At 39.5% G+C, this 26,894-nt stretch overlaps 1 protein-coding gene across 2 annotated transcripts in view; it reads left to right on the top strand.

Annotated features, from left to right (window-relative positions):
* The window catches only part of CTNNA1 (catenin alpha 1), a 313,017-nt gene that overhangs the window by 135,690 nt on the left and 150,433 nt on the right, over positions 1 to 26,894 (top strand). For both annotated transcript variants that reach the window (XM_059417668.1, XM_059417669.1), the window contains exons 2-3: positions 22,688 to 22,794; positions 24,078 to 24,273. In XM_059417668.1, coding sequence (XP_059273651.1) covers positions 22,690 to 22,794; positions 24,078 to 24,273 — 301 coding nt within the window. In that variant the 5' untranslated portion in view covers positions 22,688 to 22,689. The remainder of the gene's footprint in view (positions 1 to 22,687; positions 22,795 to 24,077; positions 24,274 to 26,894) is intronic.

Below are 26,894 nucleotides of genomic sequence, written 5' to 3' on the forward strand. Positions count from 1 at the left end.
CTGATTTGTCATTGATTATGTCTGTCTCATGAATTAGGATGATAGTGTGTTTTTAGTTTTTAATCTTAAGAATCCTAGTTGGAGAGTTTAGAGTTCGAACTTCATCATCTGTGTAATGAATAAGAGAATTTATAAAGGATATTTAACATCTAATGTGATAAAATGCTAATTTATTCTTTCAGTCCTGAACAGGAAATGTGTTATCCATATTAAGTGGGTTGTCTTATAAGTAAAACTGGTGAACTAGTTCAGTATTTAAATAGCATTAAATTGCTGGCTTACCTTCCTTTAGACTCTTCTAGACTGTAAATTCTTTTTTTTTTTTTAAGATTTTATTTATTTATTTGACAGAAATCACAGGTAAGCAGAGAGGCAGGCAGAGAGAGGAGGAAGCAGGCTCTTCGCGGAGCAGAGAGCCTGATGCGGGGCTCGATCCCAGGACTCTGGGATCATGACCTGAGCCAAAAGCAGAGGCTTTAACCCACTGAGCCACCCAGCCACCCCTAGACCATAAATTCTTTTGCGAGATGCCGAGCTCCTTCAGGGTGATTACTTTCTTCTGAATCTTTGACTCCTGTGATACCTGACTTATTTCTAAACCCATAGCAGATATTCTTCAATAAATACTGGATTAGTTAGAGTAGGCATGCATAAGCTATATATAGGATTGTGGCAGGGGATGGAGGCATAACTTTACCTCCACTTCATTAAAGGTTTTTTGGTAATAAAACTCATAGTACCTAGAGATAAATATTGCTGACATTTTGGGGTAGATCCTCTAATCTTTTTTCTAGACATGTATATTGTCAGTAACTTTATAAAAATTAGTTTTTACTTCATGTGCTCTTTTGGAATTTACTATTTATTATAACTTGAACATTTTCCCTATTAGTAAGCTAAGATTAACCTTTTATTTTTTGTATCAGAAAAAAGAACTGCCAGATGAACTAGGCAATGACCTCAATTTTAAGAGACATCCAGATTTCAGAGACTTAAAAATGTGAAATATGTATGTGTTAGAACTGATGACAGGGGCGCCTGGGTGGCTCAGTGGGTTAAGCCGCTGCCTTCGGCTTGGGTCATGATCTCAGGGTCCTGGGATCGAGTCCCGCATCGGGCTCTCTGCTCAGCGGGGAGCCTGCTTCCCTCTCTCTCTCTCTGCCTGCCTCTCCGACTACTTGTGATTTCTCTCTGTCAAATAAATAAATAAAATCTTAAAAAAAAAAAAAAGAACTGATGACATATGATTAATTGCACAATAGTAATATAGCATATTAATGATCCCTTACTGTTCCATTATGTAGCTCCCCCTCCCTTTTTTTTTTTTTTTAAGATTTTATTTATTTGACAGAGAGAGACAGACATGGAGAGAGGGAATACAAGCAGGGGGAATGGGAGAGGGAAAAGCAGGTTTCCCGCTGATCAAGCCCCAGGTTAGGCTCCCCCTCTGCAACTGCCCACCAGTTGTGGGGGGGCTGTCTGACTGTCCCTCTCTCATATAAATAAATAAATAAAATGTTAAAAAAAAAGTCTAGTTATACTTTATCAACGTGGCTTATATGGTACATTAATTTTTAATTTTTTGTTTGAGAAACTGTCATACTTACCATATTAGGTTCCTGCTGGCAGTACACAAGGGCTCTAATTTTTCCACATCTTTGACAGCACTTGTTATTTTGGTTTTTTGATGGTAGCCATTGAGCATGAAGTGGTATTTCATTGTAGTTTTGATATGCATTTCCTTGATTGGTGATGTTGAATATCTTTTCATATGTTTATTGCACATCCCTGTATGTCTGGAGAAATGTCAGCTTAAATCTTTTGGACATCATTGGGTTGTTTGTTTTCTGGTATTTGAGTTTTAGGAGTGCTCTATTTTTTGAGTATTAATCCTTATCACATATATGATTTGCAGATATTTTCTTCCATACCCTGGGTTTTCTTTTCACCCTGTGACCCTGTGGATAGAGTCCTTTGATACACAAAAGTTACTTTTTTTTTTTTTTTTTTAAAGATTTTATTTATTTATTTGACAGAGAGAAATTACAAGTAGATGGAGAGGCAGGCAGAGAGAGAGGGGGGAAGCAAGCTCCCTGCTGAGCAGAGAACCCGACGCGGGCCTCGATCCCAGGACCCTGAGATCATGACCTGAGCCGAAGGCAGTGGCTTAACCCGCTGAGCCACCCAGGCGCCCCACAAAAGTTACTTTGATGAAGTTCAATTTACTTGTGCCTTCAGGTGCCCTGTGCAGGAAATAATTTCCAAATCCTGTGTCATAAAATGTTCTCCCTGTGTTTTCTTCCAAGAGGTTTATAGTTTTAATTATTAAATTTAGGTCTTTAGCCCATTTTGAGTTCATTTTTCTGTGTGATAATAGGTAAGGATCCAACTTCATCCTTTTACACGTGGACATGCAGTTTACTCCGCAGCATTTGTTGGAAAGACTGTCATTTCCTCATTGAATGGTCATGATACCCTTACTGAAAATCATTTCACTGTAAATGTGAGCATTTGTTTCTGGATGATCTATCTGTTCTGTTGGTCTGTATGTCTTTATGCCAGTACTACATACGTAATAGTATGCCAGTACTATTTTGATAATTGTAGCTTTGTATTAAACTGATGTTAAATTAGCTCTTGAAGCTAGTAATATTTTGTACATTTATATTCTGTGGTTCCGTTGTATGTATATGCTGTTGAGAAAATAAAATAAATTCATTTAACTTCTATACATCTTGATTGTGGAGATGATTACTCTGCTGTCTGAGTTTGTTAAACCTTATGTATGGAATAGTACACCAGAGTCCATTTTACTGCATGTGAAAGTAATAAAATAGGTAAAAAATAATTGTATCCAAGGCCAATTATCGTTTCTGCTTTTCTCAGCTCAAATCATTTTTTCCTTGTGAGTGATTGTGAAGACACACCTTTAAAAAGTATTCAAAGAACTTTGGTTATAATGTATATGTTGGAGGATTTAAGTCTTACTAGTTCCTTCTGTTTTCTTTCTTTTTTTTCCTTCTGTTTTCTTTTAAGAAAAAAAGTTAAAGTTGCGACTAGTGGCGCAGTCAGTTGGGCGTCTCCTTTGTCGTGGCACTGGGTGTGGTCCCAGGGTTCTGGGATCCAACCCCTGCTCAGGGTGGAGCCTGCTTCTCCCTCTTCCTCTGTCCCTTCCCCCTGCCTTTGCTTGCGAGTGCACGATCTCTCTTTCTTTCTCTCACTCCTGTGCGTACTCTCTGTCAAATGAATAAAAAAGAACAATAAAAAAAAACAACAACAAAAACATAAGTTAAACACATTAGGCATCTGGGAGAGCCTCTCCGAGCAGCAATTCCTAAAATTCGGTCAGATGCCAGTGTGCTAGCTTCCAGACCTTGAGGGTGTTGTTCCTGTAGTGTGTTCTTTAGCTTAGCCCCCCACAACGTGGGCCTGGCTTGAAGGTGAACAATTTGCCTTGACTTGCCCTGCCTCATGATGTTTGTTCACTTGCAAGAACACTATACTAAATTTATGCATTATTGAAAGTTCAAAGTGTGCAGAAATACCATGCTTCAGAATAAAACTTCAACATTGCCCTTTCTCTCTTAGAGCCTCTAAAATGTTCATTATTTTCATCTTTAGTTTTTTTTCTATAATGTCAAACTTTTTCTCCATGTGCAAGCATGCCCCCAACCCCATTTCTAATGGAGCTTGAAATTAACATGCATTTCTATTTACTTGTTGATGGACTGTCATCTATCAACCCCACTTTTTTTTTTAAAGATTTTATTTATTTATTTGACAAACAGAGATCACAAGTAGGCAGAGAGGCAGACAGAGAGAGAGAGAGGAGGAAGCAGGCTCCCTGCTGAGCAGAGAGCCCGATGTGGGACTTGATCCCAGGACCCTGAGATCACGACCTGAGCCGAAGGCAGAGGCTTAACCCTCTGAGCCACCCAGGCTCCCACAAACCCACTTTTTGATTGTGATTTAATTTTTGCTTTTTCAGTGGCTCAGGGTTATAGTAATGCACATAATGTAAATATGATTTGAAAGGCAGGTTGGAGTGTTATGTTATATTTATTTGCTTATTTATTTATTTAAAGATTTTATTTTATTTATTTGACAGAGAGAGTGACAACTAGAGAGGGAACACAAGCAGGGGGAGTGGGAGAGGGAGAAGCAGGCTTCCTGCCAAGCAGGGAGCCCAATGCGGGGCTGGATCCCAGGACCCTGGGATCGTGACCTGAGCTGAAGGCAGACACTTAATGACTGAGCCACCCAGGCGCCCCTTGAGTGTTACTTTAAGTGTTTGTAATAAAGATTGATCATTTGGAATGTGATGTAGTTTTTAAAATTCCTTGTCATCTGTCCCCTGTTACAGTTGTAGTATAGATAGAGCAGGAATTACATTGTGGAAGTTGTTATGATTTTATGCTGTAACCTTTTTTTTTTTTTTTTTTAAGATTTTATTTATTTATTTGACAGAGATCTCAAGTAGGCAGAGAGTCAGGCAGAGAGAGAGAAGAGGAAGCAGGCTCCCCGCCAAGCAGAAGCCCAATGCGGGGCTTGATCCCAGGCGCGATCTGAGCTGAAGGCAGAGGCTTAACCCACTGAGCCACCCAGGCGCCCCCCCCCCCCCCCCCCTTTTTTTTTTTTTTTTTTTTTTTTTTTTGAAGATTTCAGGGGCTTTATAGAAGAAACAAACTCTCATTTGCTTTAGAAGTTTTTAATGAATAATGTAGTCCAATATAATTTTGGTGTTAAGTAACTGGTCATACTCCTTAATTGCTAACTTAAAGGCTAGTTCTTTCCTGGATTGCTTAGTTTGGCTACTGCCATTTTATTGTAGTGAGCTGTAGATTTCCCTTGTTTTCTTATTCTGAGATTTGATTAGTAAATGTTGTCATAAATAAGTGAACCATCAGTTGCATTTTGAAAGTGTGTTATTGCTATGGTTTTTTGCTTAATATTTGGCATTATGAATTGAAAATGGGAGTTAGAAGCCTGTTAATTATCAGGTTACATAATCCTGTACTGGTTTATTAACCAGGTAGGACTGCAGACTGTTCTTGAAATTGAAAGTGCTATCAAAACTCAGGAAATGTGGCCCATTTCAAGTGACATGAAGGACAAGAGCCTTTGCTAATAGTCCATTTACCCTGTGCAGTTCTGAAACATGCTTTTCTTTCCAAGCAAACATGTATTATTACTATTCTCCCATAGTGTGTTGAATATTTCATTATGTTAAATATTTCAATGTTAATCTAGACTCTTAATCGTGGTTTGTGAAAAATGATAGTGTTGTGAATAAGGCAGAAACTGAAAGGGTAAGTTATTTGTCAGTGTTCATGGGGTTTGCTCTTCTGGGGTTTGATCTCTGAATTGGCAAAGGTTTCTTAGAATTCATCTGTTATCATTTTCTTGCTTCCTTGGACCTGGGGTCATCATGTTCTCAGAAAAGCTGTAGTCTGACTTTGAAGTATATCTTTAGAAACCTGTCATTTTGCAGAGAAGCTGCTAAATGAAATGTGAGCTTGATCCCTTGGGAGGAGGGGGAAAAAAACCAAGGGAATGGAAGATGGCAATATCTGAGAGAAATTTAAACTTCTTTCTAGTCATTAAGACCAGTGAAAGATGGAATGTTTTCTAGTTTGTCTTTTTTGAGGCAGGTCAAAGGCAACCTTTAGTTAGCTGTATCTTAGTAACAGTGGGAAGCGTTCAGTTAAATGCAGTATACATTTATTCAAAGTCTGCCTTTCAAAGCAGGCGTTAGGAGATGTTAAGAATTTACAAGTCACCATTGCTAACCTAAGAGTTTACAAACTAATGGGATTATTAGTCTAAGTAATCACTGGTAGGTAAGAATTAGGAATCTATAGTTTTGCTAATTTATAACACATTTAAAAAAATTTATTAATTTTATAGAGAATTTGTGCCAGCGAGCAGGGGTAGGGGAGGACGTGTGGACAGAGAATCTCAAGCAGATGCCCCCCCCCCCCCCCGTCCCCGAGTGTGGAGCCCTACATGGGGCTTGATCCCAGGACCCCGAGACCAAATTAAGACTTAAAATCAGTGGGGCACTTAGGTGGCTCAGTGGGTTAAGCCTCTGCCTTCAGCTCAGGTCATGATCTCAGGGTCCTGGGATCGAACTCCCTGCATCAGGCTATCTGCTCAGCAGGGAACCTGCTTCCCTCTTTCTCTCTGATTGCCTCTCTGCCTACTGGTGATCTCTCTCTCTCTCTCTCAAGTAAATAAAATCTTAAAAAAAAAAAAAAAAAGTTAAAATCAAGAGTCGGATGCTTAACCGACTGAGCCGCCCAAGCACCCCGAGAAAAACATTTATTTCTTCCACAAGTGTCTGTGTTGCTAGATGAAACCGGAAACTGTCAAGCCAGTTGTTGAACATTTATAGAATGTTGTTAGGTGTAAAATTACCATACTCAAGAAAGCCATGGTCACTGTGCTCAAAGGGAAGCTCCCAGTTTCCTGGGAAACAGATGCACTGACCTAGCGCTATAATGGAGATGCGTGTGAAGTGCTCGAGGGACTCAGAAAAGAGGTAACAGCTCTTTCTGTGGGATTAGAGGACATATGTGTGAGTCTTAAAGGAAGATGGAAAAGTCAGGAAAGGTGCTCTGGCCTAGAGAGGGTTTATAAATAGGTCTGGACACATGCATGTGCATTGGAGAAGTTTCACAGAGTGGATGGAGGTGATGAGTCTCAGGCTAGTGCCGTTCAAGTTTGTTTATAGGAGTTTGGGCTTCATCCTGTTTGTGGTGGGGAAGTAGTCCCTCTTTTTTTTTTTTTTTTTTTTTTCAGGCGAGAGTAGACTTTATGGTAAGTGAGGCAGTCTGGATAATGATTGGAAATGAGAAGATATATATGTATATTTTTAAAAGACTTCTAGATATATTATTTATTTAAAAGATTATTATTTATTTGACATAGATCACAAGTAGGCAGAGAGGCAGGTAGAGAGAGAGAGGAGGAAGCAGGCTCCAGCAGAGAGCCCCATGCGGGGCTTGATCCCAGGACTCTGGAATCATGACCTGAGCCGAAGGCAGAGGTTTTAACCCACTGAGCCACCCAGGCGCCCCCAAGACTTCTAGATATTTTAAACCAGACCCAGGCCAGAGCCCTGAGATGAGAAGGGTTAGTAGAGTGAGGTATTTACTGAAGTAGAGAAGGGAGAGGAAAGAAGATGAAAGAAAGGCCGAGAATCTCAGTCTGGGGGAGCTGGTTGGGTGGAACTTTGGTCAGCAGAAATGGGGAATGCCAAAGAGGGAGTAGATTGGGAGGAAAATACTTGCCTTGTGGCCTGTGGAGTTTGAGGGACTTAGCTCTTCAGTTGCTTTGTGGGGAGAAGGCCTTTGGATTGGGGAAATGCTGGTGGCCTTTACTATGGTAGCTAAGAGGAAGTGAGGTTTGCTTCTTGTTTTTTTTTTTTTTTTTTTTGGTAGGTGAATGGGTGGGGGGGATTTTAGGAGTCCTCAGGCAGTGTTATAAACAGTAAGAATGGGCCCAAAGTATTTTTAAGTTAGGAAAGATAAAAGACCAACCTTGTAATACCTCCTAATTTCTTTGCCCATCTTTAAATGTTACTTTTTGCTATTTATTTTATTTGGTTTTTTACTTCTTGCCATTTAAATATTTATCTTCTGTGTTTTTCACTCATGCTTGTTTTTTTTTTTTTATTTTTTATTTTATTTTATTTTTTTTTTTTAAACTCATGCTTGTTTTTGGAAGGCTTCGAAGATCTTTGGTGCTGTTGTCTCCTCCTGTAACCTGAAACAGCTGCCTTACCCCCTCTTGTACAACAGATCCTCAGTGAGGACTTTCTCCCCTTTTGGGGACTCCCTCCTGGGTGCTGCTCTTGGGAGCTAATATTTCCGTAACCGTTTTCTGTTGTGTTGTAACTATTTTCTTGTCTTGATTAAGTCCCCCCCCACCCCCCACCAGCTTTTTTTTCTTTGAAGATCTTCAGATGTACAGAAAAGTTGAAAGAGTATTGGAGTAAGCACTTGACTAGTCAGTTCACTTGGATTCTCCAGTTGTTAACATTTTTTGTATTTGCTTTGTTACTCCATAAACTTTTCTTGAGGCATTTAAAAGTAAACTGCAGATACCAGGGTACTTCAGCATGTAAGTCCTAAGAATAAGGACATTGCCTTTACCTAACTTCAATATCACACAAGACATTTTACTTTAATAAAATAACATAAAGAGTGTCACTGTGTCACTTCTCCCCAGAAACTTGGGAGAAATGCCAACTCTAGCGTCCTACCCTAGACCTGATGTGGGAAATAAAAGCAAAAGAAAAATTAAATTTCCTTACTACTTACAGTACATTAATAAGTCCTTGAAACAGGCAGAGTGACGTTCTTCTAGGATCCTGGTAGCCTCAGTGTTAACACTTTGCTAAGGGCAAAAGGCAGTCTTACCCTGAAGCCCAGGTTCCTGTCAGTCTACTTTAACATATAAAAATTACTTTGGAAACTTCCTTTATCTCGACTCTCCCAAGATATATGTTGGCATTCATCCCCCAAGCATATGACCCACTGATACCCGTCTGAAGGGTCTCATGGCTAAGGTTTCATTAGACAGTAATAAATGACCTTTTCCTAGCAATAGCCCCCTCAAAGTCCTGTAAACCTTGCTATCTAAGTTCCTTAGAGACTTACGGTATCCCTAACCCCGCCTCAATTTGAAAGTATATAGTCAGCCAATCCTCACAGTCCCTGTGCAGCTCTTTTTGTCCATGTGTCCCGTCTCCATGCTTTAATAAAACCACCTTTTTGCATTGAAGAGGTCTCAATAATTCTTTTCTTTCTTCTTCTTTTTTTTTTTTTTTTAAGATTTTATTTATTTATCTGCCAGGCAGAGATCACAAGTAGTCAGAGGCAGGCAGAGAGAGAGAGGGGAGGAAGCAGGCTCCTTGCTGAGCCAAAGGCAGAGGATTAACTGACTGAGCCACCCAGGCTCCCCAAGAATTCATTTCTTGGCTGTTGGCTTCGAACTCCCATCTTTGCTACATGAGACCTGAGTCAGAATTTGCCTTTTAACAGGGTTCCCAGAAATACTGATCTTATGGCGTGGTGCATATTTATATTAAATTTCATCAATTGTCCTAGTGATTTTTTTTTTTTTTTTAAATAGGTTTTTTGTTTGTTTGTTTTTTGTTTTTAAATTCAGGAATCAGGGGTGTTTGGGTGGCTCAGTCAGTTAAACGTCTGCCTTTGGCTCAGGTCATGATCCCAGGGTCCTGGGTTTGAGCCCCATGTTGGGCTCCCTGCCCAGTGGGGAGTCAGCTTCTTTCTCTCCCTCTGCCCCTCTCCCTGCTTGTGCGTAAGTTCTCTCTCCCCCCACCCCCCGCCACCTCAGATAAGTAAAATCTTTTTTATTTTTATTTTTATTTATTTATTTTTTAAAAAATATTTTATTTGTTTATTTGACAGAGAGCTAGAGAGAGAGCACAAGTAAGCAGAGCGGCAGGGAGTGGGGGAGAGAGAGAAGCAGGCTATCTGCTGAGCAGGGTGCCCGATGTGGGGCTCGATCCCAGGACCCTGGAATCATGACCCGAGCCGAAGGCAGCTGCTTAACCAACTGAGCCACCCGGGTGCCCCAGATAAGTAAAGTCTTAAAAAAAGTAAATGCAGGAACCAATAAAAGATCACATACTGTGTTTAGTTGTCATATCTCTTCAGAGTTTTTATTTCTGTCTCCTCCTTCTCCCTCCATGTCACTGACACTTGGGAAGAGTTAGGCCGATTTGGTAGATGCTCTATAGTTTGGATTGGTCTGATTGTTTCCATTTTTGGCCATACTATGTACGTAATGATGTTCCTTTCTGAGGGCATTGCAGCAGTTGTCACATTGTTCTCCTGGTGGTGATGCCAAGTTTAAACACTTGATGAGTTAGCATCTGCCACATTTCTCCCTTGTAAGTCTACCTGTTTCCTTTTGTCCTTTTGGGGTAGAAGAATTTCCTTTACCCTTCAAGGTTCTTCTAGCTGGACTAAGAATCAAATTGACATGAGACAAATTAATGGGAGAAAAATCAAATTTAATATTGTATTTAAGGGGAATCTATACAGACATGGAGATTCTAAAGATAGGCAACATAATGCCAATAAGAGTTGAGTACTGGGGAGGGGGGAATCTGAGGATACAAAGGGGAGAAAGACCAATAGCAGGAAGGTAAAAGGAAATATTTGGGAAACAAAGGTTGTGTTATTTATTTATTTTTTTTTTAAAGATTTTATTCATTTATTTGACAGAGAGAGCACAAGATGGGGAGTAGCAGGCAGAAGGAGAGGGAGAAGCAGGCTCCCCACAGAGCAGGGGGAACCCGATGTGGGACTCGATCCCAGGACCCTGGGATCATGACTTGAGCCGAAGGCAGTCATTGAACCGACTGAGCCACCCAGGTGCCCAAAGGTTGTCTTACAAAGTAGATAAATTTCTTTGGTAAAGAGGAATCTGTTAACAGCTCTCTCCCTAATATGAATAGGCAGTGGAGGGGGAGGTAAAGAACTTTTCCTGAATCTGCTGGGTTTTGATTGCTTTTAACTCAGAATAATGTTTATGCCAAAGCATAAACTTGGGAAGACTTGCAACTGGCCCCCACAGTACTTAATTAATTGCTGTAATGATTTGATAGGGATTTATAATTAGTCTTTGTATCCCTTTCACCTAGCAGCTTCCCAGGATATGGTAATTGGTCCATCATTGAATTATGGAATAGGTAATCAAAAGTATATACTACAGTACAAATTTTAGAGGCAGATTGTTCTTATTTTGTCAGTCAGTCTGGGTAATTTCCTAATCTGAATCCGAGTTCAGGCATCTTTTTTCCTCGTTCTCCAAGAAAAATACAATTCTCTTCCGGTGGGGTTCTCTTCAGCTGTGTGAAAAGTTTCTCTGCCTTTTAGTCCTATTGTTCTAAAACAAAAAACCTCTTTCCCTTTGTTTTCTCTGGTGCCTTCAGTCCAGATGTTGGATTCATCATATTTGCTTTTTTGACCAGAGTCTTCCAGTTTCTTATGAAAATGGACTTCCTGTGCATCCATAATCAGTTGTCTGCTATGATGGCTTAGTGCAGCATTCTCTGGAACACTCTTCCCCATTGTTAATGGCCTCAGCCATATGGGTTGGAAGCTAAGTAAAGGAATATAGATACCTGGTTCATACTGTAAACAGTCACTTCAGCAGCTCTGGAGCGTTTGTTTTTGTTTTTTCCTTCCCTGATCTCTTACCTCTTCTTGGTCTGTGCTCCAGCCACATTGGCCTTCTCTTTAAGTATTGGGAGATGCTGCATTGTCTGTGTTGTGTCAGCCTGCATTGTTCTTTCAGATACTCCCTTACTCTTCCTGGACTTTCAGATTGAAGTTCAAATGTTAACAAGATAGAAAGGCCCTTGAAAGACCCTACCTAATTCGTTTATCATTATCCTGCTTAATTTTCTTCCTAGTCCTGGTATAGTCTAGTTTTCTTTCTTTAATTAATTAATTAATTAAAGGATTTTATTTATTTGAGAAGGAGAGAGAGAGCACAGGAGCAGGGGGAGGGGCAGAGGGAGAAGCATTTTCTCCCCTTAGCAGAGAGCTTGGTGGGGCTGGATTCCAGGACCTGGAGATCCTGACTGGAGCCGAAGGCCGCTTGATGGACTAAGCCACCCAGGCGCCCTGGTCTCATTTTCTATTTATGCCATTACTGTAGTGTTGTTTCATGAAGGCAGATTTTTCTAGTTTTGTTCTATGCTGTCTGGAATAATGCCTAATGGAGAAGACACTCAAATACTTGCTGATGGACTGGCTAAATGGTTGACTGAATATTGTTTTATCTGTTCTTTGTTTAGTGCTTTTGCTAATCATTATGTCTCCTGTTGCTTGCAGTTTGACAGTTTTCATTCAGCTCTTCTGTGTTTTCTCATTGTCTTTGGTGCTCTCAAAATAAGAAAAGGATCAAAAGTGATTAACTTTTTATTATAACTAAAAATAATTATAGGGGTGCTTGGGTGACTCAGTTGTTAGTCTGCCTTCAGCTAAGGTCATTGGGATTGAGCCCCGCATTGGGCTCCCTGCTCAGTGGGGAGCCTCCTTCTCCCTCTCCCTCTGCCTGCTGCTCCCCCTCCTTGTGCTTGCTCTCTCTTTGTCAAAAAAAAAAATACTGAAATTTTTATAAAATGATAATGTTCATCATCATAGTCAATCACCATCCTTTTCCTCATACATTTGTACACCTAAAATGAGGGTGACAAACTACTATGTGCCTTATAAGCACCTGATATTAAACGTATTTGGGTATGAATTAGAAATCCAGTTACTTTGCAGTAGAATGGAAACTTTTTACTCTGATTTTGGCTCTCTGTTTTGACCAAGGTTGAGCGCTTTTTTTTTTTTTTTTTTTTTGATGATGATGATATTGTACCTATCTTTAGAAAGAGACTGACTGCATTTTGGGGGGGAAAAGCCAAGTTTTCTTTTTGTTTACATGAACCATCTGTGTTTTTATGCATCTTAATTTCTTGCCCTCCCTTCTTCCCTTTACTACCTCTGTCCTCAACCTGTTTACATTTTTGAAGAAAGTGGCAGGCTTGGTGGAAGGGAATTTAGTAGAAAAGGCGTGAGTCAGAGTAACTCTTAATGATAAGGATTACCTTGTTTTTTTGCTTTTTTTTGACAGCTAGTGGGAGATTTGAGAGTTGAGATCCCAACAGCTGTGTCAACTCTGCTTGATGCAGATGAAGCTTGGCAACCCTTGTTATGGCAAGGAGTAATCCACAATCCTCTATCTTGTGCAGTGTGACTGTTAACCGTTACTGCGGGTACTTTTAATTTTAAAATTTCCTGATTTGCATTTAAATGAACCATCTTAACATTGCATTAACTTAACCTTGCTGTTTAAAAAAAAAAAAAAAAAAGGCCGGCACGCAGTAGCAAGGTAAGGATATTCTAGAGCTTTGAAGCAGACCAGTTTTAAGAGTGATGTGGCTATTCTGTTGTAAATGAACATTTAATGTCTTTAGAGAAGGTATGTAAGCTCTTTGCCCGAATGAGGCAGTTTGCCAACAATCAGCCTCCTTGGTTCTGATAGAACTATGGGTATATTTTCTGCTTGTTGCTTCTCCATTTCTCTATCATGAAGATTGCTAGTCAAACGCCTACATCTCTGCCTCTTTCAGAATTTATAGCAAACTTTTGCGTAATAGCCAGGATTGGTATTTATAAATAAGGTAATGAAGACTGAATAACTATAGTTTAACTTTTTATTTAGTTCCACTAAGCATGATCCCTCCTGAAAAAACCTAAGGTTGCTGTAATTCATTAAGGTTGGCTAGCTCTAGTACGTTTTGTAACAGGTCTTGTGAAGGAGTGCTCTGTAAGTTAATTGGAAAACTAGAAACTGCCAAGAGTTTAAAAGTTATTTGTTAAGCTACTCTAAACAATACCATTAATTGTAGAGAAACAGAAGATATGACTAAGATTAAAGCAGGAGCTTTGTCTTGGTAAGCTTGTAAATATTTTAAAATCAGTTTGCATAAATTCACTTCGACTAATACTGTATCTGCTCTGCATAAAGCTGCTTGCCAGCAACTTAAGGGATATAAAGAAGCATAAGCATAGTTACTATACTTAAAATATAGCTAGGAAGACCACAGGCTAACCGTGGGAGAAATTGCATCCAATAAATTAATTCCGAAGCTATTGAGAGATAACCTAAATGAAAGCAATACTAGGATTTCAGTTCTGGAAGGACTTGGAGCCTAGAATTCAGTCCCTTCTATTTTATAGTTGAGAAAACTGAGGATCCAGAAAGGTGATAAGACTTGCCCAAGGTAAGAGCGTAAGTTAGTGACGAAGCTGGTACCAGAAGGCATGTTCTTTCCGGATAACATATTCTCATTAGACTTTAAATGTTCTTAGAATTTCTGCTTCCTGGGGGCGCCTGGGTGGCTCAGTGGGTTGAGCCTCTGCCTTTGGCTTGGGTCATGATCTCAGGGTTCTGGGATCAAGTCTCCCCCATCGGGCTCTCTGCTCGGCGGGGAGCCTGCTTCCCTCTCTCTTTCTGCCTGTCTCTCTGCCTACTTGTGATCTCTCTTTCTCTCTGTCAAATATATAAAATCTTAAAAACAAAACAAAACAAAAAACCCTTCTGCTTCCTGAAATCATTTTCGGGTTGGGGTCAGCAAAAGCATAAATTGGTTCGGTAGTATAGTTTCATAATGTTTGGCATCGCTCTTGGCAGGGCCTTTGATTAAAGGTGCTGCACAAGGCAGTCTGCTTCCATCATGGTTAGACTTGAAAACACACTGAATGGCTTCTCAATTTTCAAGTGTCAGTATATTTTAAGTTTTTCAATGTGAATGAGTGATTGAGTCCTTTGCCTTAACACTTTTAGCAGCAGGTGGAGCCTGGTGAATTTTTATGGGGAGATTGGAGACCTCCTCAGAGATATTACTTAACAGGATGTAGAGTTCTGGAACATAGAACTGAAGAGACTTTAGGGGAGAACTTGTTCATTGGTTGCAAAGTCTTGGCCAGCAGTGCAAACAGTACTTAGACGTTTTTGTTTGCCCTACGTAGTGGTGATGAAGTTCTTGAACCTAGATGGGGTTCGGTGGGGTGAGGTTCGGAGCCGACGGCTAAAGAAAGAATTCTTAAGACGTCTTTGGTGCAAAAAGGTGGTTTATTAGAGCACGGGGACAGGACCCGTGGGCAGGCAGAGATGTGGCTGCCCCGGGTTTTGAGGGTAGGCCTGTTATATACCCTGCTGTTGGGGGAAGGTGAGGGGAAGGGAGGTTTCAGTGGAGTTTTCATATGCTAAAGAGGGCCTACAAGGTGCCAGGATGTTCCAGGCCTGCCAGAGGCCTTGCCCTTGCTGCTGGATCAGTGTTGTCTTTAGACCATCCATTAACATTAAGATAGTTGGGAGACTTTTTGGTGGGGTGTCACAATCCTGCTATCAATCGTCTTTGTTAGTGAGATTTAGGACATTTGTAAGCCAAGGGAGACTCCTGTCTAGCAGGATTGTGAGCTCTGCAAGTTAACTATTTGCTTATTGTTCTTGGCAGTCAGGGCTGCCTGAGGGATGCTACACTTACGGAGGGGAAAGGGTGAAGAGTGGGTGCAAGGCGCTAGCTTTTGCTTTGTCCTCAGCCAGCCTCCTGCTCCCTCATCAGTGGTAAGATATTTTGGGATGAGTTGCTAACACTGAAGTTACGAGGCTTTACATGAAAGTCTACGTCTCTGGGTCTCTTGAAAAAATTGCATGATCTACCAACCCTATGTCTGCGTGATAGAGTGCCTGCCTGGAGCTAATGGGCAGCTGGGCACATGTTTTCCGCATTTACCTGTCCTGGTCTCTTCTAATGGGGTTCCTGAGAAGTCGGGTGTCGTTTGCAACTCATTATTGTTCCCTTTTTTTAAAAAAATTATTTATTTATTTATTTGACACACAGAGAGAGAGAGATCACAAGTAGGCGGAGAGGCAGGCAGAGAGAGAGGGAAGCAGGCTTCCGGCTGAGCAGAGAGCCCCATGTGGGGCTTGATCCCAGGACCCTGAGATCACGACCTGATCTGAAGGCAGAGGCTTAACCCACTGAGCCACCCAGGTGCTCCAACAACTCATTATTGTTCTTACACTTTGCCTTTTTTTCAAGTTAAGAAGAAAGTTGAATTATTTTGTACCTCAAAGTATCAAAATACTAAAAACAAAAGACCAAGTAGGTTTTTTTTTTTTTTTTTGAGAATGTTTTTATTATCAGCAAGTATACAAATCTTCAGGGTACTCTTGTTCTTTAAGCTAAAAGGCTAGTTTTTCTTACAAGTTTCAGAGAAACCTTTTTTTTTCCTTTCTTTCTCTGACTTGGTCTGCTCAGTCTTCACAGGCTTACCTTGCACAGCTTCCTCCCCCTTTGTGGTATCTCTAAAACAGCTTTCCAGCTCTTCAACGGCTTCCCGATGGCCTGAGACTCTTGTTTCTTTGCTTGGGACTCTCATCTTGGGCTGCACTTTTGCTCATGAAGGAAAAATGGGTCCAAGTTTGCATAGGAAAAGGGGCTCCTGGTGGCTCAGTTGGTTGTGTCTGACTTTGGGTTTTGGCTTGGGTCATGATCTTAGGGTCATGAGATTAAGCTCCGCCTCAGGTTCTGTGCCCAGCCCAGAGTTTATTTCTTTGGAAAAGTGAATTGTTACTGTGTTGAACTTGTTTAATAATTAATACAAATGTGACCACTTATCTCCTTGGAACCAGCTTCACTTAATGTCTGGCACCTTGCTCTACAACTCTTGAGAGGTTTTCTGCTTTATTTGTGTTGATGTATTGGTGGTGGAATGCTAGGATACAGAAATGCAAGGTCCATGGGGCAAATCATTTTTTCTGAACTGTCTTATCTGTGACATTCCATGACATTTGCTTTAGCTGTTGTCAGCCCTTTAGCAATCTAGAGCACTCCATCTCTAAGGTTTACTGACTTGGGCTGATCAGTTTTGTGGATAAATGACCTTTATAAACCAAAGTGTAGGCCTGACATAATGTTAAGTGTAGAGAGCAAATTTGCCCACTTGCAATTAAAAAAATTTCCTGGAAACTGGCATTCTGTTATCAGATTAAGCAAATCCAAATTTCTTTTGGCATCCCATCTCCAGTGATTCTAGGATGTTTTGATGCTTAGATAAATCTAAGAAATGTTAGATGATGCTTGCACTAATGTTTTAAAAAATAGGAGGGCCTACCTATTTATGCAACAAGCGTGCATTTATGGGTGAAGACACAGTTTTATATTAAAATTGTCAAGAGTGGGCTAGTCATAGACATGTGCAGTTCTACCTAGTCCTAGTTGTCATTTTAATGTGTAGAATTTAGGTGTTGATGTTGCTTTCTGTAGAGTCTAGATCTGTGCTGTCTGACAAGGTAATCCCTAGGAATATTCAACATTAATTAAAGTAAAATAAAATAAAATAAAATCAGTCTTCAGCCACACTAGTCACATTTCAGAACATCTTTCTCCCTCTTTCCCCTTTCTCCCACCTCTTCCTTCCTGCTTCTCTCTGTCTGCTCTTCTTTCTCCTCCTGCCTTCTTCCCCTTCCCTTCCCTCTACTCCTGCTCCCTTCTCCATTCTCCTTCTACCCCTCACTCTCTATCCATCTCATCAGCATTCATTTCCCTCTCTTCCTGTGTCTCTGTCTCCGTTCTTCCCTTTCTTTCTTCTTCCTACTCTCCCATCTACTTTCCTCTCCTCTCTGTATATGACATACTTAATGCATTGTGTTTTTTGAACCATGTGAAAGTAAGTTGCAGACATCTCATGTCTGTTACATGCAACAAGGACATATCTACAGTATAATGATGAAAATATGCAAATTTGATGTCTAATTTAGAACCTACTTAGATTTTATCATTTGTCTCAGTTGTCCCCTACCCCTGCTTCAAGTACAGTTCCATTCCAGGATTACTGCGTTGGTTGTCATGTCTCTTTAGCCTCCTTTAGTCTGGAAGAATTTCTGTCTTTGTTTTTCTGACCTTGACGTCTTTGAAGACTAAAGCCAATTATTTTGTAGACTATGCCTCACTTTGAGTTTGATATTTCCTCATGACAAGATTGAGACTCTGTAGTTTTGGTAGGAAATATTAAAGTCATGTTATGTCCTTCCCTGTGCATCATACCAGGAAGTATATGATGTCAGTTTGTCCTGTTACAGGGGATGTTGATTTTGATCACTTGATTAAAGTCGTGTCTAAAAGGTTTTTCCACTTTGAAGTTCCTATAACTAACCCCACCCCACCCCTAATCAGTAAATAATCTGTTGGTAATTACCATGAGAGTATGTAAATAATCAGTTTCTTTGTAAACTTTCAACCACTTGGTTTAGCATTCAGGATGCTGATCATTCAGGATGATTCTTTTTTTTTTTTTTTAAAGATTTTATTTATTTATTTGACAGAGATCACAAGCAGGCAGAGAGAAAGAGAGAGAGAGAGAGAGAGAAAGAAAAAGAGAGAGAGAGCAGGCTTCCTGCTGAGCAGAGAGCCCAATGCGGGGCTGGATCCCAGGACCCTGAGATAGTGACCTGAGCCGAAGGTGGAGGCTTTAACCCACTGAGCCACCCAGGCCCCCCTCAGCATGATTCTTGAGTGAATCCATTATTATGATGTTTCTAAATGGTGATTTTTATAAACCCATTATTCCTCTGCATTTATTATTTTCCTGTTGTATGGAAGAACTTCTCCTTTATTTTAATTGGCCTGGGTTCTCATTTTATTGAGTGGATCATAATCTGTTTAATTTAATCTTCAGGAAAGCCTTCTGAAGGTAGTGATTATCTTGTTTTATAAATGAGTAAGGAAGGTTAGAGTGATTAAGTTATGATCAAACCTGCCTTTTTTTTCTTTTTTTTAAGATTTTATTTATTTGTTTGGTAGACAGAGATCACAAGTAGGCAGAGAGGCAGGCAGAGAAAGAGAGGGGGAAGCATGCTCCCTGCCAAGCAGAGACCACAATGAGGGGCTTGATTCCAGAACCCTGGGATCAGGACCTGAGCTGAAGGCAGAGGTTTTAACCACTGAGCCACCCAGGCAGCCCTCAAACTTGCCTTTTGATTGTATTGTCCTCTTCGTATAAAGATGTAAAGATTATAAAATGAAGATTCTGCTTTTTTAATTACAAAAGTAACTTTTTCTAAATACCTGTATGATTTTTATAATACCAGAAAATACAGTTAAGCAAAAAGGATGTTTAAACTATCTATAATCCACACTTTAGAAGTAACACTATTGCTAATATTTTGGTTTATGCATTTAGATATCTTTATTCCTCCCTGAAGTCATACTTTATATTGTTTTGAAACCTCTTTAGTATCTTCAGTAGTATATTTGGAACATTTTCTCATAAACTTCTGTAAAATCTTCCCTATTTTATTAGATAGGAAATTTCAGGTATATAAAGAAGCTAAAAGAATAAATCTGAGGGTGCCTGGGTGGCTCAGTTGGTTAAGCGACTGCTTTCATTCAGCTCAGGTCATGATCCTGGAGTCCTGGGATTGAGTCCCGCATCGGGCTCTCGGCTCCACGGGGAGTCTGCTTCTCTCTCTGACCTTCTCCTCGATCATATTCTCTCTCAGTGTCTCTCTCTCAAATAAATAAATAAAATATTTTTTTAAAAAAAGAATAAATCTGAGAACACCCGACCACAGGTCCTCTACCTATATTTAATAGTTATGAGTATTTTTTCATAATTCCTTGATCTGTAAATGTATATATATATTTTTTGCTGAACTATTGGAAAGTTGCAGAAATCTTTACATTTTACCCCTAAATATTTCAGCATGCATCTCCTAGAAATTGTCATTTTTTTCTACATAGTCACAATTTCATTATCACATCTATGAAATTGAGCAGTAATTCTGTAATAACATTTAATATTGAATAAGTATTGAAGACCAATTTCCTTAGATATGTCTTTTTTTAAGATTTTATTTATTTATTTGAGAGAGAGAATGGGAAGGGGAAGGGTCAGAGGGAGAAGGAGACTCCCTGCTGAGCAGGGAGCCCGACGTGGGGACTCTATCCAGGACCCTGAGACCTTGACCTGAGCCAAAGGCAGTTGCTTAACCAACATAGCCACGCAGGCACACTTCCTTACAAATGTCTTAGTAGCTGCTTGTCTCAAGCTCTTGTCTAAATATGGTACATGTATTGCAGTAGATTTCTTATGTCTCTTGAGTGTTTCAGTCTCGAATAGTCTTCCTACCCTCTCCCCCAAATTTCTGAAGAATTGAGGCTGTTATATTGTAAGGTACCCTCCATTCTGGATTTGTTTTCCCATGGTGTTGCTTACCATGCTTATGTATCCCCTATAAGGTTGACGTTGAACCTAGGCCAGTTTTTTATTTTACTATTTTTTAAAAAATTTAAAAATTTTATTTATTTGACATAGAGAGAGAGAGTACAAGCAGGGGGAGTGGTAGGGAGAAGGAGCAGGAAGCCAGATGATCCCAGGTGGGATCATGACCTGAGCTGAAGGCAGGTGCTTAACCAACTGAGCCACTCAGGCCTCCCTAGGCCAAGTTTTTAAAGCTGCGGTGAATTTGGATTGGAAAAGTTTTTGTCTTTGTTTTCACTATTAACAGGAATTTAGCATTTCTATTATTGTAGATAACAAACTACAGTTTTCAGTTGAACCTGTAACTTTGTCACCGGTAGGAATCTTCAGTGTTTTTCATATCTGCAATAATTACAACTTTACCTTGAAAAATGTGCATATTCATTGTTACTTTGAAGTGGTTGTCGGACTTCTTGCTAAGTCTTATTTAATATTAATAAAGAAGCACATATGTTACTGTATCATCTATTTGTAAAGTATCTTGATAACTAAATATCAGTATATGTGTTTCCTTTGTAATCTTTTAGATTGTGTTGTATGCATTTGAAAAACATTATAGGAAAGGGTCTTAGATCTGCCTGTTCAGTACAGAAGCTACTAGCTACGGGTGGCTCTTGAACACCAGGTGAAATGTGACATCTTTGACTTTAAATATACCCTGAGTGCAAAGCAAATCCCAGATTTGGACACTTAGTACTTAATGTGAAATACCTCTAATAATTTAAGAAATGTTTACATGGCAAAATACTTTTTTGGATATATTGTGTACAGTCATCCATTTCATTTTAATGTTACTATTAAAAAAATTACATTGGTGGCTTACACTGTATTTCTATTGGACAGACATTGGTCTTTAGGCTTTACTAGCCTGCCAAAAAGCTCCATGGCATTAAAAAAGTTTTTGAATCCCTATATGGAGGCTTCAGTAGACTCCATTTACTCTAGTTAAACATTTATTTTTGTTCTCGCATGACTACTCATTTTATAGTAACATTGAGGCTCTTGAAAACCTTTTATTCTTTTTTTTTTTTTTAAGGTTTATTTATTTGAGAGAGAGTGCGCAAGTGCAAGTGCATGCATGCACATGCACGAGATGGGGGGGGGGTTGGAGCAAAGGGAGAGGAAGAGAAGCCGACTCATGTTAAGCAGGGAGCCAGGTTCAATCCCAGGACCCCAGGATCATGACCTGAGCTGAAGGCAGACGCTTAACTGACTGAGCCACCCAGGTGTCCCTCTTGAAAACCTTTTAAAGTTTTTTTTTTTAATTAATCAAGAGTACTTAATAGGTTATACATTTGTTCATATTGGGAGGCATATAATATCCGGTGTGTCATTAGTGATGTTAAGTTTATCTGTTTAAGAGGGTGGCCATTAGATTGCAAATTTGTAAAGGTATGTCTTGGCCCGTGTAATTAGTAAGTAACTCGTGCAGTGATACTTGGGCACCTTAGAAGTATCTTGCTCCCCAGTAGCCTTTCACTTAATGGTTGTTAACATCCATTGATAACGTTGCTGAATCAGTTACTACACTGGAGTTTGCAAAATGGTCATTTTCTAATTCTGTTCTATATACATGGTAAACGAATTCCCAGGACCCTGAGACCATGACCTGAGATGAAGGCAGAGGCTTAAATCATTGAGCCACCCAGGTGCTCCAAGAACACTTTTTTTTTTAAATTTTCCTAAATTTTGTAAATATTGTTTTTTTTTTTTTTTAAAGATTTATTTATTTATTTGACAGAGAGAGATTACAAGTAGGCAGAGAGGCAGGCAGAGAGAGAGGAGGAAGCAGGCTCCCTGCTGAGCAGAGAGCCCGATGCGGGACTCGATCCCAGGACCCTGAGATCATGACCTGAGCTGAAGGCAGCGGCTTAACCCACTGAGCCACCCAGGCACCCTAAATATTGTTTTTTAAGTGTGACAGTATTATGTGGTTGGTTATGTGATTGATTTATTTATTCAGTGATATCTGATTTTTTTTTTTTTTTTTTTTTGCTGTTGTGAACATCGTTGTATCCAAGTTTTATATGCACCTTGATTATTCCTTTAGAATAAATTTCCAGAAGTAGAATCTCTGGGTCATAAGAACATATTCTTTTAAGATTTTAAATACCAAATTGGTTGTCTAGAAAGTTTATAGTTAGTGTTTACTTCAGTTATGTACCTCCTGTCTTTTTTTTCCCCTTTTATCTTTTAGGCACTACTTTAAGAAGCAGATGCTGTGGTGTTTTTGTTGAAGTCTTTTCTCCTAGTCTTAAAGCCTCTGTCTAATGGAAGTTTACCTTGACACTGATACATTGATAACTTGACTAAGTGTGACTTGAAATTTCTTCTGGCTGTGAGTGATAATAGTTGTAGGTGCAGAAGGCAGCAGACTTAAGCATTATGTTTTAATAGAATAAGACAAGGTATTCTCTAAGAAGTCATCAAAAAATGAAGGAGATGCCTTTTAGGTAATATTGTACTATAAATATTATGGAGTAAGAAAAATCAGAATCAGGCCTTCATTCACGTTAGCTTTTCATCCTGCTTCTAAATTGGTATGGAAAATCAAAGTAGATATGTCTTGGTGCCAGAGATTCCCTCTATGTGTTTGGGTGTTCCTTTTATAGTACCTCTACTGTTTACAAGCTCGACATTTGGAAGTGTAAGAGGTTAAGAGTTACCAGGCCCTCTTGTGCAGGCTCTTGAGAATTTTTCTTCCCATCTGGAATTAAGTTTTGCTGATATAAAAAGTTCTTTTTTAGAAGTAGAAGATTTATTATTTATTTCATGTTTGTGTTTGCTGTTTGCCTCACGTTGACCCTTTGTTTCTTTTTCAGAAATGACTTCTGTCCACACAGGCAACATAAACTTTAAATGGGACCCCAAAAGTCTAGAGATCAGGACTCTGGCAGTTGAAAGACTGCTGGAGCCTCTTGTTACACAGGTAAGAATCTGCAAATACGTAGCTATCGTATGGTTCCATAGTAGTAGGGTGGTAAACAAACAGAGCAAGTTTAGCTCAAAGCTTTAATTTGAGTAGTTGAATTTAGGTTGATAGTATTTAGAGGATGTGGCACCACTAATTATTTAAATATTGATACATGCATTCATTTAACCCTGTGGCAACATAGTTACTGCCATTTTCTTGAGTCTTATTGGCAATAATAGGGGATAAGTGGTATGTAATGCAGCTTACCAAGTATTTGTATTTTGTAGATGGTTTCTTGGCATCACTTTTTCTTGGAAGGTAGAGGTTATAGTCAAGAAAGATGGGCTATGAAGCTTTGACTCTTGTCTCTTTACCATGATTAACAGACTTCCTTGTCCAGGATCAGTTAGCAGGTAATTTGAGGATATAGGTTTGCTATGTTCTGTTGCAGATACCACAGTGTGATGCCGTCTCACTAATTGTTAACAACGAGTATCACAAATACATATATGCAAATGTGTACATGCATACAAATATCTTTATATATTTTAATATAATGTAGAAGTGTGTGATAAGTAAGACTCATGAACATTTACTTTCTTGAAGCCCAGCCAGTATAGTTCTAAGCAGGTGTTTTGCGTGGCAAGCTATGCTAATAAAAAAATCTGTAGTCATCGTCAACCTACAGATTACCTGGTATTTTATTTATATATGTCTGCATATATATGTAAATGGTGGTTGATGTTCTGGCACTTAAAGCACCATCACAGTAGGCTCCTTTGGGCAGCCCTTCCTTTTTTTGTTAAGGACCTTACTAATTCATCGCTGAGGTTTGTTTGAATAAACCGTGAAACAAAATCAGAAGCAAGTTACTTTAAAATATTTTACACAGGTTGAAAACAGTGGAAAACTTGACCTCCACATGAAGCTAACAAGTTCATTGTCAGTCTCCTTCAGGGACTTGTTCATGACATGTACAGATGTGTAACATGATTCTAATCAGTTTTTGATTTGTAAAACGGAACTAAAATTTAGTTAACACATGTTTGAAAAAATTAAAATATTTTTTGTCTTGCACATTGAGATAGCAAAATTATTTGGGGACCTAAATTGAGTATTGTTGCTGTATTTCTTAAAAATGGAGAGTGTGTGTTATTTGTTAATGCTTGTGGAATTTATAAATGTGCTATTTCATTTAGTTATGAATAATTTACTATTCTTGTCTTTAAAGATGGTCATCTTTCTGTTGTTTTCATTTTAATTGACTGCAGTTTAATTTGTAAAAATGAAACTTTTAGGTCACAACTCTGGTAAACACCAATAGTAAGGGGCCCTCAAATAAGAAGAGAGGCCGTTCCAAGAAGGCACATGTTTTGGCTGCTTCTGTTGAACAAGCAACTGAGAATTTTTTGGAGAAAGGGGATAAAATTGCAAAGGAGAGTCAGTTTCTCAAAGAAGAGCTTGTGGCTGCAGTAGAAGATGTTCGAAAACAAGGTAGGTCAATGCTGCTTCTTATATAGAGAGAGGCAGGCTTTTCTAGAAAATTAATCCTTGCAGGTAACTTTTTATGGCCAGTATTCTCATGCTTTCCAGTTGCTCAGTAACTTAAAATACTCATTTATTAGAGATAGATTAAGTTTTAATCAGGCTTCACTTTTTTTTTTTTAAAGGTTTTTATTTATTTATTTGACAGAGATCACAAATAGGCAGAGAGAGAGGAGGAAGCAGGCTCCTTGCTGAGCAGAGAGCCTGATGTAGGGCTTGATCCCAGGACCCTGGAATCATGACCCGAGCCGAAGGCAGAGACTTTAACCCACTGAGCCACCCCAGGCGCCCCGATCAGGCTTCACTTTTAATCAGGAGAGGCACTAACAAAGAAACACTGTATTTGGAGAATCTGAATGCACTTTGGATACCCTAAATAAGAGTTGAGTTGGCTCAGTCATTAAGTGTCTGCCTTCTGCTCAGATCATGATCTCAGGGTCCTGAGATTGAGCCCTGCATCGGGAAGCCTGCTCCCCCCCCCCCCGTGTTCCCTCTCTCGCTGTCTTTCTCTCTGTCAAATGAATAAATAAAATCTTAAAAAAAAAAAAAAAAAAGGCGTTGAGTCTTAGAAATGTTCCAACAGCAGTTGAATAGGAAATAAATGGGGCAGAAGTTTACCTTTCATCCTTTGCAGTACCTCTTTGTAGTTCATGCTGAAGATACAGGGGTGATAAAATGGAAAAATATCCAGCCATTCTGTCAGGCTGGTATGGTAAATTAGCCATGTGTACTTGAAGTGGTTTGGGTTTGAAATAAAAACAAATCTGGGCTTAAAGGAATCCTGTTTTTGGGAAACTCAGAATTAATAAAGGGTGGAATTGTAACCCACAGCTTGGTATAGTGCCAATTAGAAAAACTTGTTATTTTGATGCTGCAAGTGTGATAAGACTTTACATATGGAACATTAAATTCTTAAGACTTAACAGTTTTGTGTTAAACTTCCGGTTCAGCAAGAGGACTTAAATAAAGACAGCTTTTTGTGAAGCTGTTGAGTATCAACTAAGGTGAACTGAGCTCCTGTTCTGTACAGTTGTTTTACTGACTTTTGGGAGAATCTCACTGGATCTCTGATGGCTGATAGTAGTGTATGTAGTCTATTGGAGTCTTTTTTTTTTTAAAGATTTTATTTATTTATTTGACAGAGACAGAGATCACAAGCAGACAGAGAGGCAGGCAGAGAGAGAGCACAGGAAGTAGACTTCCTGCGGAGCAGAGATCCCAATGCTGGGCTCAGAGAGCCTGATATAGGGCTTGATCCCAGGACCCTGGAATCATGACCCGAGCCGAAGGCAGTGGCTTAACCCACTGAGCCACCCAGGCGCCCAGTCTGTTAGAGTCTTATGTCTCATTCATCCCTGTGACAGTACCCAAGAAAGGGACAGTGCATTCAATGGGACAGTGCTGTCTCTAATTGTTCTGAATTTGTGAACTAAGAACCTTGATTGGTAAATATTTTCCTAAATTTTTAGGCCGAATATAAAATGTTTCTAATATTTAAATTTAAATTCCATATTACTAAATGTAATACAGGTGTATGTAATTGTTATCTAGGGCTGTAATAACATAAATTACTATAAACTTGGTGGCTTAGAACAATAGAAATTTACTCTCTCACGACTCTGGAGGCCAGATAATGAAATCAGGGTGTTAACAGGGTTAGTTCTTTCTTGGGGACTCAAGAAGAATCTGTTGAATGTTCTCTCCTAGCTTTTTTTTTTTCTTTTTCTCCTAGCTTTTTGTGTTTGCCAGCAATCATTGGCATTCCTTGCTTTGTTGACTTGTTACTCCAGTCTCTTCCTTCATTGTCTTGTCACATGGCATTCTCCCTGTTTCTCTGTGTACAAAGTTTCCTCTTATAAGGATATCAAGCTTTGAATTAGGGTTCTCCCTAAATCCAGTATGACCTCATCTTTTCTTGATTATGTCTGCAAAGACCCTATTTACAAATAAGGCCACATTCGTATGTTCTGGGGGGGGTATGAGTTTGGGGGGGGGCATTATTCAGCCCATCAGAGTGGGCTTTGAATGAACTTAAAAAGCAGTTAAATTGTCTAGTTCAGGACAATTTTTGAGCTTTTTTTTTTTTTTTTTTTAATTTTATTGATATATTTGACAGAGAGCGAGAGAGAGAGAGAGAGAGATCACAATTAGGGAGACAGGCAGGCAGAGAGAGAGGAAAGAGAGAGAGAGCGCGCGCACGCGCAGGCCTGCACCTGCTTCCCTTCTTCTCTCTCTGCTTGCCTGTCTCCCTAATTGTGATCTCTGAAGCAGGCTCTCTGCTCAGCAGAGATAGATGCAGGGCTTGATGCCAGCAACCTGGGATGATCACCTGAGCCAGAGGCAGAGGCTTTAACCCACTGAGCCACCCAGGCGCCCCAATTTTTGAGCTTCTTGTTAAGGAAATCAGAATGGCTCTTACTTCATTTTCCTCTGAGGAAGTCTGCTCTCAGGCCTTTTGCCTCAAAATAATAGATAGTGATGAATTTCACCAAATGTTCCCTAAGTCTAGTAACTAAGACATTTACTTTGAAAATATGTTTAATTTTTATAGGTAACTTTTAGTTTCACTC

This window comes from Mustela nigripes, chromosome 12 (assembly GCF_022355385.1).
Source record: "Mustela nigripes isolate SB6536 chromosome 12, MUSNIG.SB6536, whole genome shotgun sequence".
Taxonomy (NCBI): domain Eukaryota; kingdom Metazoa; phylum Chordata; class Mammalia; order Carnivora; family Mustelidae; genus Mustela; species Mustela nigripes.